The 16,385-nt window shown below is 42.5% G+C and overlaps 1 protein-coding gene and 1 long non-coding RNA gene across 8 annotated transcripts in view; both read left to right on the plus strand.

Annotated features, from left to right (window-relative positions):
• LOC144375234 (uncharacterized) overlaps positions 1–16,385 on the plus strand; it is a 30,456-nt gene that overhangs the window by 9,583 nt on the left and 4,488 nt on the right. For 2 of the 7 annotated variants that reach the window (XR_013434800.1, XR_013434805.1), the window contains exons 1-4: positions 104–435; positions 998–1,441; positions 5,961–6,158; positions 14,915–16,171. This is a non-coding gene — a long non-coding RNA (uncharacterized LOC144375234). The other 5 variants (XR_013434802.1, XR_013434803.1, XR_013434801.1 and 2 more) reach the window with 5 other exon arrangements.
• LOC144375233 (transmembrane protein 248) lies at positions 7,157–8,277 on the plus strand. The gene has a single exon (XM_078039137.1). It carries the CDS (start codon positions 7,221–7,223, stop codon positions 8,094–8,096), a length of 876 nt encoding a protein of 291 aa, XP_077895263.1. The 5' UTR covers positions 7,157–7,220; the 3' UTR covers positions 8,097–8,277.

Here is a 16,385-nt window from a genome sequence, read left to right on the forward strand (position 1 = left end):
GGCTAGCGGCGCGCGGACTCGGGTACGCGGCGCCCGGCACCCGCTGCTGGGCCACAGCACCCCACCGGCCCCGCCCCGCAGGGCCACCAATGGGCAGGCGCGGGGCAGGACGCAGGGGCGAACCCGCCACGCCCACCCTCCGGCCCGGAACAGCCTACCCTGGAGGGCTGGCTGGGAGAGGTGGGCTGCCAGGCCGCGTCCCCCACGCGTCTCTGCCTCCCTCGTGACTCGCCGCATGTGGAGAAGGACCGGACCTCGCGAATTCAGCACGCATTGGTTCAACCCCTAAATGTGCCCAGACCCCTAACTGTGTACAAGCCTGAACCAGAGCGACCCTGACTTCCTGGAGCTGACTCTGAGAGGGAGAAACCAGCCGCAAACTCAAACACGAGGTCATTTCAGACAGTGACAAGGGCGATGGAGAAGATGAACCAGGTGAAGAGAGGGTGAGGGCAGAGATTACTGCTTTTAAATACATAGCCAGAAAGTGACAGGTGGGACCTGAGTGGGGAGCAGTAGTGAGTCTTATAAAGGTCTAAGAAAGAGCAACTCAGCAACACAAGTGCAGGGGCCTTCACAGGGGACCACCCCGACATGCCATGCGTTGGAGAAGTGCAAAAAACCCGAGCCCAGGCCTGGCGAGGTGGCCTGTGCCTGTAATCCCAGCCAGGAGGGTAGACAGGAGGATCAGGAGTTCAAAGCCTTAGCAATTTATCGAGGCCCTAAGCAACTCAGTGAGAACCTGTCTCTAAATAAAATACAAAATATCAGGGGATATGGCCCCCGAGTTCAATCCCCAGTACCAAAAAAAAAAAAAGGGGGGGGAAATGGAACAAGGGGAAAATGATGGGGAGTGAAGTGAGAGAAGTGGGCAGAGCCAGAGCAGGGAGGCCGGTGCTCAGAACTGGGTGACTTTTCTTCTGCTTCTGTTGGTTGCTCATCCGTGGAGAACCGACTACACCCTAGTAAGGATTTTGCAAATGTGTTTATTTCACAGATATCAGGGAACTGGACACTGGGGATGCAGGAAGGAATGAGAGGACATTGGCTTGGAAGGGTCAAATGTGTGTAGTTCAACCAGATCCATGTCAGCAAAAGCCCAAGGAAATGTCCAGCTTGTATACCTGTAATCCCAGTGGCTCCAGAAGCTGAGAAAATGGGGTGAGACAATGAGGTTCCCGAGTTCAAAGCCAACCTTCACTGCTAAGCAAGTCGGTGAAATCCTGTCTCTACAAAATAGGGCTGAAGATGTGGCTCAGTGAGCTATGTAAAGAGAACTGTCTTGACACACAGAGAAGCCCAGGAAAGGGGCACATCTAGGCAACAAGTGTCCAGGGAGCTAAGTGATGTTTGAGCTCCTGGAACTGACATCCTAGCCGTTGGTGGAGGCTCCCTTATCAAGTACCAGGCACAAATGTTGATACAAGGGCTGACAGAACATGTGGGTATAATTTTTGTTTTGCTTTGTTTTCAAGAGCTAACTGATAGCAAAAGGATATTGTCACAGAGCTTCTGTAAGAGAGAAACCCCGCAGTTCTAGTGACTGAAGGTAATCAAGTCCCTGCTCAAATTGCTCCTCACAGGTGGAGGAACTTCAGGCAGGAACTCAGGGACCCAAGTCCCTTTCTTTGTGTGATTTCATTTTAACATGGGATTGACAAAGTCACCCATTCCATTCAAGCCAGAGGGGGAAAGCATTGAAGTTGGCACATGGGGGTTTCTGTGGTTCAGCCAGCTGCACTGGCTGCATGTCAGAGGCAAGCCCACGGCCTCCGAATGAGTTCTGGCAAATGAGTACTATGTATGCCCGAGGGGAAGAGGAAATCGGATTTGTTATCAGCTGTAGAGATCATCTGGAATGGGAGTCTCTGAACGCAGCTATCAAGTCCCCACGTCCCCTTCCTGAAGACCTCTTGCTTTTTTATGCAATAATGGTGGGGGGATCATTTTGTCACAGCACACAAGGAAAGTGTCCCTATTCTCAGCTACATGGTATTGCATTGGCTGCATGTACCACTTTTTTTTTTTTAAGAATTTCCACTTCTTATCTTTTACTATTACAAACAATGCCACAATGTATATATATCCTTGACTTACCTGAAAATTACCAGAAATGGGACCACTAATTAAAGTGTAGATGTTGCTCTATAGTGCCCCTGGGCTTATGGTGTCTCATAACCCATCTTAAGTTGGAAGTAACATACCTCACCTACCATCACTGCTTATCTACACTGAACACTGTAGAGGGCTAGTTGCTCCCCTTGGTGATTTCAGGGCTGCTAGGGAGCTGCGCTTGCTGCTACTGTCTGGCATGGCAAGAGGATCTTACTGCATATTGCTAGTCGAGGCAAAGATACAAATCCAAGTTTCTAAATATGCTTTCTTTTTTTTTTTTTTAAAAGAGAGAGGGAGAGAGAATTTTAATATTCATTTTTTAGTTTTCGGCAGACACAACGTCTTTGTTTTGTATGTGGTATTGAGGATCAAACCCTGGCCACACGCATGCCAGGCGAGCATGCTACCACTTGAGCCACATCCCCAGCCCCTCTAAATATGCTTTCTAATGAAGGTATACTGCCTTTGCAACATGGTGAAGTTCAAAAATGGTGAATCAAATCATTGTAAGTCAGGGACCTTCTGTGTTAGTCACTACCAATGTATGACTAATTTACACCCACCCCTCTATAATGTCTGAGTTTCTTTATACCTTTACCAGTACAATTTATTATCAGATTGTGCTGGGGATGCAACCCAGGTCCTTACACATTCTAGGCTAGAGCCCCACCTCTGAGCTAAACCCCAGCCACCTCAGACATTTTTCTTAGCATTGTTAATTGGAGAGGTGAAAAAATAGCCTTTCACTTTAACATGAAGCTGCATTTCTCTTAGGAGTAAGTTTGAGCATCTTTACCCACATATAGTCATGTGTTTTTCCTCTATAAGGCACTAATTGTCTCTAGTTTATTTGCCTCTTGGGCTGATTCCTGGCTTCTTTAAAACTGGGTTATAGAAATGCATATATATATCTCAAGGCAATTAATCTTTTGTCTGACATATATGGTGCAAATAATTTTGTGGATCATAATTTATCTTTTACTAGTAAAAACCCTTAGAGAGCCAAGTGTTTCTGAACCATATTCTGTTTCACTGTTCTAGTCACAGTCTGACCCCTAGCTTTCCTTTAACCTCCCATACGATCTTTTTATTTTTTTGTACTGGGAATTGAACCTAGAGGGACTTAACCAGTGAGCCACATCTCCAGCCCTATTATTTTTTTATTTTGAGAAAGGGTCTCCCTAGGTTTTTTAGGACCTTATTAAATTGCAGAAACTGGCTTTTAACTTGTCCTCCCCCCGCCTCCAGCTGCTGGGATCACAGGGGTGCTCCACTGCACGCAGCATTCATACTGTCTTTTCTCTTAACCAAGATTTTTAAGCCTCAGAAGGGTGAGGTTGCATGTGCTTTAGAGGGATCCCTCTGGGGCAGCACGGAAAATTGGTGGTAGAGGGGAGAGAGGCTGCTTGTCAGGGATGGGCTAGGAGACAGCATGGGGGTGGGATTGACAGGTAGCTGTGCGGAGATGAGGGTGAGGGAGAGGTGGAGGATGGTGCCCAGTTTCTGAACATCTGCTGTTTGCCAAGATGGGGAAGCCAGGAAAGTCATAAATTTGACTGTGGGAAAGGATGTAGAAAATGAGGTAGCTCATAACACTCACGTGTGTTGATACAGCGAGCACCTGCGTGCTTGGCCCCATCAGGGTGCAGGGTGAGCATCTCAATTTATTCTAGTTTGTTTGCCCTTGGTGCTCACCATCACCCCTGGTCCCTAGTTTTGGTTGGCCTCTTCCCCATGCCCGTTCTACCCTCTTCCCATAAGGAAATCTTACCTGTCAATATTCAGCCCAAATCCCATCTCCAGTGGGAAGCCCTCCACAGCTACACTAGCCTTCCATAGCTGCTTCCTCACAGTCTTCAGTTGCACATCCACCAAATGCTTCCGACCCAACTCACCTGGTTGTGCTGAAACCCTGTTACAATCAAGGGCCCTGGTGGCTCAGTCTGTCCAGAGCATTAACTAAAACACAATGCAACTCTTGGCCCCACTTCTCCCTGACAGTCTCTATGAGCTCTTTTCTCTCTTTCACATTTCTTCCCATGGGTTCTCTCTCCAGCAAGTCCTCATTCTGATAAAAAAAAAAAAATCCTTTTATCTAAGTTTCATTTTCTCTTTTCTTTTTTGTCCTTTGTCTCTGAACTCACTGCCTTGCCAAGAACGGAACTGGCAAAAACAACAGCTCCATGCCAGGACTGAGATCTTGGGGAGAGGCACCCCAAGTCACTTCTTCTAAGAAAATGGACAGCTTCTCAGCAGGCCCCATAATGTGGGGGTATTTGTGTGTGTATGTGTGCGTGTGTGTGTGTGTGTGTGTGGTGCTGGGGATTGAACCTGCAAAGCAAGCGCTCTACCAACTGAGCTATATCCCCAGCCCCAATAATGTGTTTTCATGTTGAAAAAACTCTAGTTCCACTTGCTCTCTAAAAACCAGAAGAAGAGCCAAGCGCAGTGGCTCATGCTTGTAATCCTAGCAACTTGAGAGGCTGAGGCAGGAGGATCACAAGTTTGTGGCCAGCCTGGGCAACTTGGTGAGACCCTTTCTCAAAATAAAAGAATTAAAAAAAAAAAAAACACTCGGGGTGTAGCTCAGTGATAGAGCAGTCCTGGGAGAATAGCAGGTTGCTCAATGGTCAAACCTGTGGTCATCATGCACCAGGCCCTGGATTTGATCCCTAGCACCACAAACAAAAGAAGAAACCAGAAAAAGTTGGTAACTGAGCTCTCCTTCAGTGTCTCTGAATGGTAAGACTTTAGTATTTGTTTAGCAAGTGTGAAGCACTGGGTTCGATCCTTAGTACCACATAAAAATAAACAAAATAAAGGCAGTTGGGGGCTGGGGCTGTGGCTCAGTGGTAGAGCGCTTGCCTAGCATGCCTGAGGCACTGGGTTCGATTCTCAGCACCACATATATCAAATAAAGATATTGTGTCCACCTAAAACTAAAAAATAAATATTTTTTAAAAAAAGGCAGTTGGTACATCTACAACTACAAATTTTTTTTAAATAAATGAATAAAGATCCACAACAACCAATCTGGACACTGATTCTATCTAAGGAGAGCTTCCTCCCAAAACCCTAAGACAATAATGTTTAGGTGAGGAATTTGAAGCAGCATTTAAACTGGAAGGCATTCTGCCTCACAGGAAGGAGGGGAAATGTGGCCCAGCCCTGTGCTCCAATGGTCCTGCTTGTTTGCACACAAACTTGTGACACAGCTCTCTTGTCACACTCTGAATGCAGCCAGACCCACACAGCTAACGCCTTGCATGGAGCCTGACACCTACGAGGCAGTTAGAGGGTATTCTGAGATTATTCATCTTTCAAAATAGAATCATTGGGAGAAACTGGTGGATTTTCTTCTGGGCAAAGCATGCTCTCCTTGGTTAGATGGAGCTTCATTTTATACCCATTCCTCCTTTTCCAGGCTAGACAACCAGCACCCCTCAGGAAGCTCCTTAGGGATCCTAAAATCTGCTCCTCAGAGCAGAGGGAGCTCCAGAGCCTTCTGGGTTTAGGTTGATTCTTGCTGACCAGCTCTAAGACCTTAGGCAACTTACATAACCTCTTTGAACCTTGGTCCCCTCATTTTTAAAATGGGACATAAAAGTACCACCAGTTGTCATAAGGGTTCAAAATAAGGGTTCTGCTCAGCCTCCCGAGTCACTTGTCCTTTGTATTTTGTTTTTAAATTTTTTTATTAGTTGCTCAAAATATTACAATGATTTGATTCAAATAGGGTACGTAAGCTTATTTTTCCACGTGTACAGATTGCAGGATCACATTGGCCCTATGTATAAATGTGGCTGTATAACCAATGTATTTTTTTTCAAATATTTATTTTTTAGTTTTCGGTGGACACAACATCTTCATTTTATTTTTATGTGGTGCTGAGGATCAAACCTGGCAGATTTCCCGGGAGCGTGTGTGGAGTGTGCTGGGGGAATTCAGAAGTAAAGTTTGTTCCTGATTCAGTGGCTCGTGATTTGTGCCCAGCCAGACTGCGGCATTTGGCAGCCCGTGCTGGGAACGCCTGAAGCTCGGGGGTAAGTGAAATTGCTCGTCCCTAAGGGAAGGCGAGAGAATGGGTGACCATTTCAAAAAACAATGTGTTCTTGTTTTGTTTTTGTTTCAAGTTGCCTATCCCTAGAACTTTCTCAGGCAGACTGGGAAAAATGGTTGGCTCAAGGTTTGAAGTTGTTCGCCCCTGAGGAAGAGATAGAAATAGACCACAAATGCACATGTCAAGAAAATAGGAAAATTGATACAGCGATTTTTTGTTCCATTTTTGTTTCATTCTGTTTCGGTTTTGTTTTGTGTTATCTTATTGGGTTGTGTTATCTTTATAGTAGATTAGAAATTAGTAAAAAACAAACTGAAAGAGTGTTAAGTAAATTATTAGAGGTTCAGGCCATGGAGAAAGACATTTTAGATCAAGCAAAAGAGAAGGTCTCTCGAGCTAGTCAGACAGAGGAAGAAAATTTAAAGGAAAAGGGGCTATTAGGGAAAAAGCTACAATAGGAGGCTGCTACTAACACCGTTCTATCACCAGAGGGCGTAATTCAACCAACAGCTCCACCTATAGAGACAGCTGAGTGGCCCTCAACCCCCGTAGTTGGGATCCTGAGACAGGACCTCAAAGATTAGCATGCAGGCAGGAGGGCAATGAATTCACCATGCTTTAGATTTCAAAACAGTGAAGCAGTTAAAGGAGGCTGTAACAACCTATGGTCCTCAAGCACCCTTCACTGTAAGCTTGGTCGAATCCATTACCAACTTGGACATGATGCCAGCAGATTGGGCTAGCATGTGTAAATCTGTGCTAAATGGAGGACAATATTTGTTATGGAAAGTTGCCAATGAGGAATTTTGCATGGAGACAGCTAGGCAAAATGCAGCAGCTGGCTACCCTCAAAGAAATCTAGATATGTTGTTAGGAAATGGACATTATGAGGGTCAATGGCAACAAATTGAATATGATCCTGCTATATATGCACAAATTGCTGCAGATGCAGTTAGGGCATGGAAGACTTTACAAGGTGTTGAGCGCCAGCCCCCTGGAGAGCCTGAAGCTGCATGTCAGCAGTCGGCCCCCCCTGGTGGTCTTCATGATCAGCGTGAGTGCCATGGCAATAGCGTTCCTGACCCTCGGCTATTTCTTCAAGATTAAGGAGATCAAGTCACCTGAAATGGCAGAGGATTGGAATACTTTTCTGCTGCGGTTTAATGATTTGGACTTGTGCGTATCAGAAAACGAAACACTAAAGCATCTATCAAATGACACCTCAACTCCGGAGAGCACAATGACCAGTGGGCAGTCCAAAGTGTCCACTCAGTCCCCCCAGACCCTGGAGGACTCAGGCCCAGTTAACATCTCAGTTGCAATCACCCTAACCCTGGACCCACTCAAACCCTTCGGAGGCTACTCTCGCAACGTCACCCATCTGTACTCGACCATTTTAGGACATCAGATTGGACTTTCAGGCAGGGAAGCCCACGAGGAGATAAACATCACCTTCACGCTGCCTGCAGCTTGGAGCTCAGATGACTGTGCTCTTCATGGTCACTGTGAGCAGGTGGTGTTCACAGCCTGCATGACCCTCACAGCCACCCCTGGGGTGTTCCCCGTGACCGTGCAGCCACCGCATTGCGTTCCTGACACTTACAGCAATGCCACACTCTGGTACAAGATCTTCACGACAGCCAGGGATGCCAACACAAAATATGCTCAAGATTACAATCCCTTCTGGTGTTACAAGGGAGCCATCGGAAAAGTCTACCATGCTTTGAATCCCAAGCTTACAGTTATTGTTCCAGATGATGACCGTTCACTAATAAATTTGCATCTCATGCACACCAGTTACTTCCTGTTTGTGATGGTGATAACCATGTTTTGCTATGCTGTTATCAAAGGCAGACCCAGCAAATTGCGTCAGAGCAATCCTGAATTTTGTTCCGAGAAGGTGGCTTTGGCTGAAGCCTGATCCCGCAGCTTCCAGTTTTCTGAGAGAGACTGAGAACCATAATGATTGCCTGCTGAACCCAGCCAGGGCCTGGCCACTCTGTGAATACATGATCTTGCAGCGTTGGGTTATTCCAGCCAAAGACATTTCAAGTGCCTGTAACTGATTTGTACATATTTATAAAAATTTACTTGGAAATTGGTCCACGATGCACGTGCTTGGCACTGGGTGCAGCCGGAACTCTTCAGCCTTACCTGGGCGCGCCTGTGGACTTGGGATAGATATGCATAATATTAGAGAGCTCCTGTGTCCTGCTGCAGGGGAACAAGTCCTGGTGTTTTTAATCAAGGTCACAGGCGTCTCACTACCTTGGTGCTGATAACGCCAAGGTCGCGGGTTCGATCCCCGTACGGGCCACCAAATGCCGAAGTCTGGCTTGGCACAAATCTATTAAAATGTACTTATTAAAGCAAAAAGATGGAATTGGGAAGGGGTATATATTCCCCAAAGATAAACTTAAAATAACGCTTTTTACTCTAAACTTTTTAAATTTGGATTCATCAGGACTTAGTGCTGCAGAAAGGCATATGTGTCCAAAAAATGTACATAAGCCCAAGGTACTTTGGAAAGATATTCTAACAGGACAATGGAAAGGTCCTGACCCAGTAATTGTCTGGAATCGGGGGTCTGTTTGTGTGTTTCCACAGGAAGAACAGCAGCCGATTTGGATTCCAGAGAGATTAACCAAGGTTCTGACCCAGAACAGCAGCCGATTTGGATTTCAGAGAGATTAACCAAGGTTCTGACCCAGTGATTGTCTGGAGTCGGGGGCCTGTTTGTGTGTTTCCACAGGGAGAACAGCAGCTGATTTGGATTCTGGAGAGATTAACTAAAATCCTGACCCAGTGATTGTCTGGAGTCGGGGGTCTGTTTTTGTGTTTCCACAGAGAGAACAGCAGCCGATTTGGATTCCAGAGAGATTAACTAAAGCGATTTCTACAGACCAAAAAGAAGATGATTTAGCTCAAATCCATAATAGCTGATATCCAAAACTCCAATTTGGCTATCCTTACATCTGCGACAGAACCAGGATGCTTTTTTCAATATCTATTTTATTATTGCCCTTTCCCATATCATGAAGTTCTATTTTATTTTTTTGAGCTCATACAGACCTAGGTTAATGTTTTGCTGATCAGTTCTATTTTTTTTTTTGACTATAGAGTTTTTAAACATTGCAATAGAGATTTTACCTGTAAAAAGTTATAAGGCCTTTACTATTGTGTTATGTGTTGTATGTATTATATTATGTGTGCACACTTGTGTTTTGTGTTATATGTTTGAATGTACGTATGTCCAATGTACGTATTTCCATATATCATATATGATGAGCGCTCATGAAAAGATGGATCCAAATATTTTTTTTTTTTTTATTCACGTGATTTAAATGGTTTAATTTAAATTGGGTAAATAACTGTTAAGAATTGTTTTAATATGTAAACAAAAAAGGAGGTTCTGTTTGTTTACTCTCACCTTTCGTTTTCATTATATTTAATAATTCTCTTCACTATAATGTAAATTGTTAAGAAAATTGTTTTCTTTTAGTGCCTTCTGGAATGTTACCTAATTTTTTCTTTAGCCATTATTGCCAGAATTTCTATCTTCATCCCAGTGCCGATGAAGATAATATAAATTGTTAAGAAAATTGTTTTCTTTTAAGAAAATTGTTTTCTTTTAGTGCCTTCTGGAATGTTACCTAATTTTTTCTTTAGCCATTATTGCCAGAATTTCTATCTTCATCCCAGTGCCGATGAAGATAATATAAATTGTTAAGAAAATTGTTTTCTTTTAGTGTCTTCTGGAATGTTACCTAATTTTTTCTTTAGTCATTATTGCCAGAATTCCTATCTTCATCCCTGTGCCGGTGAAGACAAAGATAAAACTAATCTACAGTTTCTGCAATAGCCATCACTGAACTGCTTACAGAACTTACACTGAACTGCTTACAGAACTATGTGTCACTTGTATGCATTGTGAACTATCTGTTGGTGCAGCGACTTGTGTAGTGTTGGGATATTTTTGCTGATGATATCATCGGTGGTACAATTTTCCCAAAAGGAGCCGTCAATTGACTTGGTATATCTTCCTCCCTTCTGCTTGTCATGATCATTCAGCTAAAATTTGGGGGTCAACAGAGGTGAGGCAAAGAACCTCACCCCCCCCCCCGCTGAGACCTCTCCACAGGTGTGGCTGTACTGGACCGGTAGTCAATGACGGGTAAGATCCAATTACAATGGTACCAACCTAAGACAGGAGGCTGACGCCCTGAGGTCAGCTCATCCGAAGACGGGTAAGGACCATATGTATTGGACAACCTAAGGCAGGCACGGTCCATAAGCCACATGCTTGTTGTTTAAACAGAGAGGGGGAGATGTTGAGAGCCACAGCCAAAGGGGCCCCAGCAAACTTCCAGCTGCCAGCAAGCTTCAGACTGCCCCAGCAACATCTAGCTAATTGGCTCCTCTGCGGTGATGTTCATTGGGCTGTTTCCCTGCCCTTCAGACTGCCAGCTGATGATTGGCTCACAGCTGCCCCAGCAACATCTAGCTGATTGGCTCCTCCACGGAGCTGCTCATTGGGTGACTTCTTTGGCTCTGCCCACGCAACCCAGCCAATCGGCCTCAAGAGGAGGAGGATTGTGGGAGGAAAAGGCTGGGGTGGGGGAGAGAGGCTTGTGGAAGCCGGTGGTGGCAGTTGGGCTCTGAGGGTTTTTCCCTGGAGCTGTTTTGTTTGGCGTTTGTAGTTCTAAAAATAAAGTTAGTTTCTTTTTGACAAGTGGCTCCTGATTTGTGCCAAGCCAGACTTCGGCACAAGGATATGGAGATTTACAAGGTCAATTATCTAAGGTAATACAGGGAGCTAATGAACCTTACCATGAATTTGTAGATAGGCTTTTTCAAACAGCTACCAGAGTTTTTGGGGATACAGAATAAGCAATGCCATTAATTAAACAACTGGCTTATGACCAAGCGAATCATTGGTGCAGAGAGGTCATTAGACCATAGAAACATGAAGATTTAAACACATATATTAAATTATGTAGAGACATTAATGAACAAGGGAAAGTCTTGGCAGCTGCAGTACAACAGGCTTTAGATGCCAGGCCAAAAACATGCTACAATTGTGAACAAACAGGACATTTTAAAAGGAATTGCCCATTAGGAGGAGGGTTTAACAAAACTAGGTATCAAAGGAATAGAATACCGGTATTTGCCCACGATGCCATAGAGGGAGACATTGGGCTAATGAATGCCGTTCTCAAACCACCATAGAGGGTACTCCATTATAAAAAAATGGACAAGGACCAGGTGTTTACCCACGATATCATGGAGAAAAGCATTGGGCTCCATTGCCAAAAAACGAACAGGGGGGCCCAATGCTCCGGGGCCCATGACCACAAATATACGGGGCACTGGAGAAACCCAGAAACACCATGGAGGAACCCAGCAACACCATCAGGGTAGTGCCCAGGACACATTATCCATCAGATCTCTCATCAGATGAACCAGAGGGAGCGCAGGGTTGGACATCTGCGCCTCTGCCAGAGCAGTACGAACTCCAGAGATGGGAGTGCAAATCATTCCCACAGGAGTAAAAGGACCTCTTCCCCAAGGAACAGTAGGCTTATTGTTGGGACGCAGTTCTTCTACTCTAAAAGGACTTATGATAAGTCCTGGGGTAATTGATCCCAATTATGAAGGTGAAATAAAAATTATAGCTGGTTCTCCAAAGGGTATATCAGTAATTTCACCAAGAGATAGAATAGCACAGTTATTAATAATACTCAGCCTACATGATAAATTTTCCAGTAGTAGTATAGAAAGAGGTTCCAGGGGATTAGGCTCCACAGGTGTAGATTGGGCTATGCTGTCTTTAAATTTAAATTCTCAACCAATGCTAAAACTAAATATTCAAGGACATGAATTTAATGGGCTACTTGATACAGGTGCAGACCTTAGCATCATATCTCATCAAGAATGTCCAAAACATTGGCCATTACAATAAGCCACTCAAACGCTTCGAGGCCTAGGAATGGCAACTAATCCCCATAGAAGTGCAATGGTATTAGATTGGAAGGATCCTGAAAGATGTGAAGGAACTATACAGCCATATGTATTGGATCATCTTCCTATAAATTTATGGGGACGAGATGTCCTAGATTAATTAGGTTTGATATTAACAAATAACATCAATCCAAATGTGCCCACTATTAGGGCTAAACAAGGTTTTAGGAAAGAAAAAAGATTGGAGAACAAGAACAAATTATAGCAGCACCAATTCAAATAGATCAAGGAATAAATAGACATGGATTGGGTTTTCAGAAGGGGTCACTGAGACAATAAAAATTACTTGGAAATCAGAAAGACCAGTCTGGGTTCCTCAGTGGCCCCTGACTAAAGAAAAGATACAAGCAGCCCATGACCTGGTCAAACAACAATTAGTGGAGGGACATATACAACCTTCTGTATCTCCCTATAATACTCCCATTTTTGTCATTAAAAAGAAATCTGATAAATGGAGATTACTGCAAGATTTAAGAGCCATTAATAATGAGATGGTTATTATGGGACCTGCTCTATCAGGGATTCCTCAATTATCTGCTTTGCCAAAAACCTGGTACGTTTTAGCTATAGATATTAAAGATTTTTTTTTTCAATTCTAATTCATCCTGAGATAGTCCACGTTTTGCATTTACTATCCCTGCATTGAATCATGAAGGTCCTGCTCAGAGATATGAATAGAAAGTACTCCCTCAAGGGATGGCTAACAGCCCAACTATGTGTCAAATTTATGTTAACAAAGCAATCCAGCCACTTAGAAATCAAAATCCTGAACTGCAAATATTTCACTATATGGGTGATGTATTGTTACAAAGATAAAAACACATTGCTAGAATGTTATGCCACACTTACAAACTTATTAAAAAATTATAATCTAGAGATAGCAATAGATAAAGTACAATTAAATTTTCCAATTAATTATTTAGGAGTTCTATTATCCTCAACCATGGTCCATCCACCAAAAATTCAAATACGAGTAGATCAACTCAAATCACTTAACTACTTTCAAAAGTTATTAGGAGATATAAATTGGATAAGGCCTTATCTAGGCATACCAACAGGAGAGTTGGGACCTTTATTTGATATCCTAAAAGGTCCATTAGATCCAAATTCACCCCGCATGTTAACACCTGAAGCAAGAAAGGCATTAAAAATTATTGAAACATATATGGAAAATATGCATTTGGATAGAATTGATATAAATTTTCCTTTATTGTTTATTGTACTACCAACAAAAAATATTCCTACAGGAGTATTTTGGCAAGAAGGTCCATTATTGTGGATACATTTATCTTATACTCCTAACACTATTCTTACTAGGTATCCTGAAGCTGTAGGACAATTAATATTCAAAGGAATAAAAGCAGCAAAGGGAGTGTTTGGAATTTCTCCCAATAAAATTATTACTCCATATACTATGGATCAAATTGATGAGTTAGCTAATGAGTTAAATACTTGGACAATAATCATGTGTAAATCTAATGTTTCATTTGATAACCACTTACCATCTAACCCTTTATTGTCTTTTTGGTCTTCTCATCCTGTAGTTTTTCCAAAAATGACAAGAAAAACACCTATCATGAATGCTCCAAATATGTTCACTGATGGGTCAAATAATGGTACAGCAGCAGTAGTTACCCCTGATCAAACTTTTACATTGTTTTTAAACAATCAGCTCAAAAGGTAGAGCTTCATGCAATTTTACAAGCTTTTGTGATGTTTAAAGATTCTGTATTTAATTTATTTTCTGATAGACAGTATATAGTTAATGCTATAGTATCCCTTGAAGATGCTGGTAGGATTTCTCCTTCCTCTACTGTTTTATCTTTGTTTTCCACTATACAAAGTCTAATCTGGGACATAAAAGATCCATTCTTTGTAGGACATATCAGGGCACATATAGGATTGCCTGGAGCCCTTAGTTTGGGCAACGATTTAGCAGATAAAACTACACATGACATACATATTTTCTCTACATTAGAAGAAGCTACAAATTTTCATCAAAGGTTTCATGTCAATGCTAATACTTTACAAAAGCGTTTTAAAATAACTAAAGAACAAGCTAGTCAAATAATAAAACAATGTCAAAATTGTGTGATCTTTTTACCACAAGTTAATCTTGGAGTCAATCCTAGAGGACTGATACCTAACCATATTTGGCAGGTGGACATCACACACTTGCCAGAATTTGGAAAATTAAAATATTTGCACGTTACAGTTGATACTTCTTCCGGATTTTTGATTGGCTCTCTTCATGCCAGAGAAAAAACTAAAGATATTATAGCTCATTGCTTACAAAATTTTGCCACTGTGGGCGTTCCAAAACAGTTAAAAACAGATAATGGTTCTGGCTATACCTCTACCTCTTTTAAACAATTTTGCTCATCATTTGGCATTACTCACATAACAGGAATCCCATACAATTCTCAGGGACAAGGCATAGTTGAAAGAGCTCATCAAACTATTAAAATGTACTTATTAAAACAAAAAGAGGGAATTGGGAAGGGGTATATATCCCCCAAAGATAAACTTAAAGTAACCCTTTTTACTTTAAACTTTTTAAATTTGGAATCATCAGGACTTAGTTCTGCAGAAAGGCATATGTTTCCAAAAAATGTACATAAGCCTAAGGTACTTTGGAAGGATATTCTAACAGGACAATGAAAAGGTCCTGACCCAGTGATTGTCTGGAGTCAGAGGTCTGTTTATGTGTTTCCACAGGGAGAACAACAGCTGATTTGGATTCCAGAGAGACTAACCAAAGCGATTTCTACAGACCAAAAAGAAGATGATTTGACTCAAATCCATAACAGCTGATATCCAGAGGTCCAGCTTGGCTATTCTTACATCTGCAACAGGGATTAACCAGGATGATTTTTTCAATATCTATTTTGTTATCACCTTTTCCCACATCATAAAGTTCTATTTTATTTTTTGAGTTCATATAGACCTAGGTTAATGTTTTTCTGATCAGTTTTATTTTTTGACAATGGAGATTTCACCTGTGTAAAGCTACAAGGCCTTTACTATTGTCTTATGTGTGGCATGTTATGTGTGCACACTTGTGTTTTGTGTTGTATGTCTTTATGTGCATATGTCCATATATTATATATGAGGAGTGCTCATGAAAAAATGGATCCAAATTTTTTTTATTCAAGTGATTTTAATGGTTTAATTTAAATTGGGTAAACAGCTGTTGAGGATTGTTTTAATATGTGAACAAATAAGGAGGTTAATAGATCTGTTTGTTTACTTTCACCTTTCCTTTTCATTATATTTAATAATTCTGTTCAGGATAATGTTTTCATTAGTACCTGTTTTCTTAGTACCTGTTGGAATGTTACATAATTTTTTTTTTTTTTAGCCATCGATGCCAGAATTCCTATCTTCATCCCAGTGCCGGTGAAGACAAAGATAAAACCAAACTACAGCTTCTTTGATAGTTATCACAACAAACTGCATAAACTGGTGCATCAATGAATAATAACTCAACAAGTAATGCTCAATCAAGGAGTCGATTTACTTTGGGAGGAAATGGACATATTGATGGATTCCTCTGCTTTGAACTGCTTGCAGAACTTGCCTGGACTATGTATCACTTGTATACATTGTGAACTATCTGTTGGTGCATCGAATTGTGGTAGTGCTGGCGTATCTTTGCTGATGGTGTCACCAGTGATACAATTTTTCCAAAGGAGCCGTCAATTGGCTTGGTGTCATTGCATTTCTGTATCCTCCTCCCTTCTGCTAGTGATGGTCTAAAATTTGGGGGCCAACAGAGGTGAGGCAAAGAACCTCACCCTCCCACTGACACCAAGGCCAAATTTGGGGGCCAACAGAGATGAGGCAAAGAACCTCACTCCCCCACTGGTGCATAGGCCTATCCACAAGTATGGCTGTATGCTGGACCAGTAGTCAGTGATGGGTATGATCCAATTGCAGTGGTACCAACCTAAGACAGGAGGCTGACGCCTAGAGGTAAGCTCATCCGATGACGGGTAAGGACCATATGTAGTATTGGGCAGCCTAACAGGCACGGTCCCTAAGCCACATTGTTTGTTATTTAATTAAACAGAAGGGGGGAGATGTTGAGGGCCACAGCCGAGTCGGGATGACACATGGCATTTTTGCCAGAAGTAGTGGTTGAAAGGTGATGACGCCATGGAGTTCTCGCGGAGTTCTCGTTGAGTTC

The sequence above is a fragment of the Ictidomys tridecemlineatus genome, chromosome 2 (genome assembly GCF_052094955.1).
Source record: "Ictidomys tridecemlineatus isolate mIctTri1 chromosome 2, mIctTri1.hap1, whole genome shotgun sequence".
NCBI lineage: Eukaryota > Metazoa > Chordata > Mammalia > Rodentia > Sciuridae > Ictidomys > Ictidomys tridecemlineatus.

What these genes read in the sequence shown, in the direction of transcription:
- LOC144375233 (XM_078039137.1), top strand. Translation starts at nt 7,221, where the DNA reads ATGATCAGCGTGAGTGCCATGGCAATAGCGTTCCTGACCCTCGGCTAT.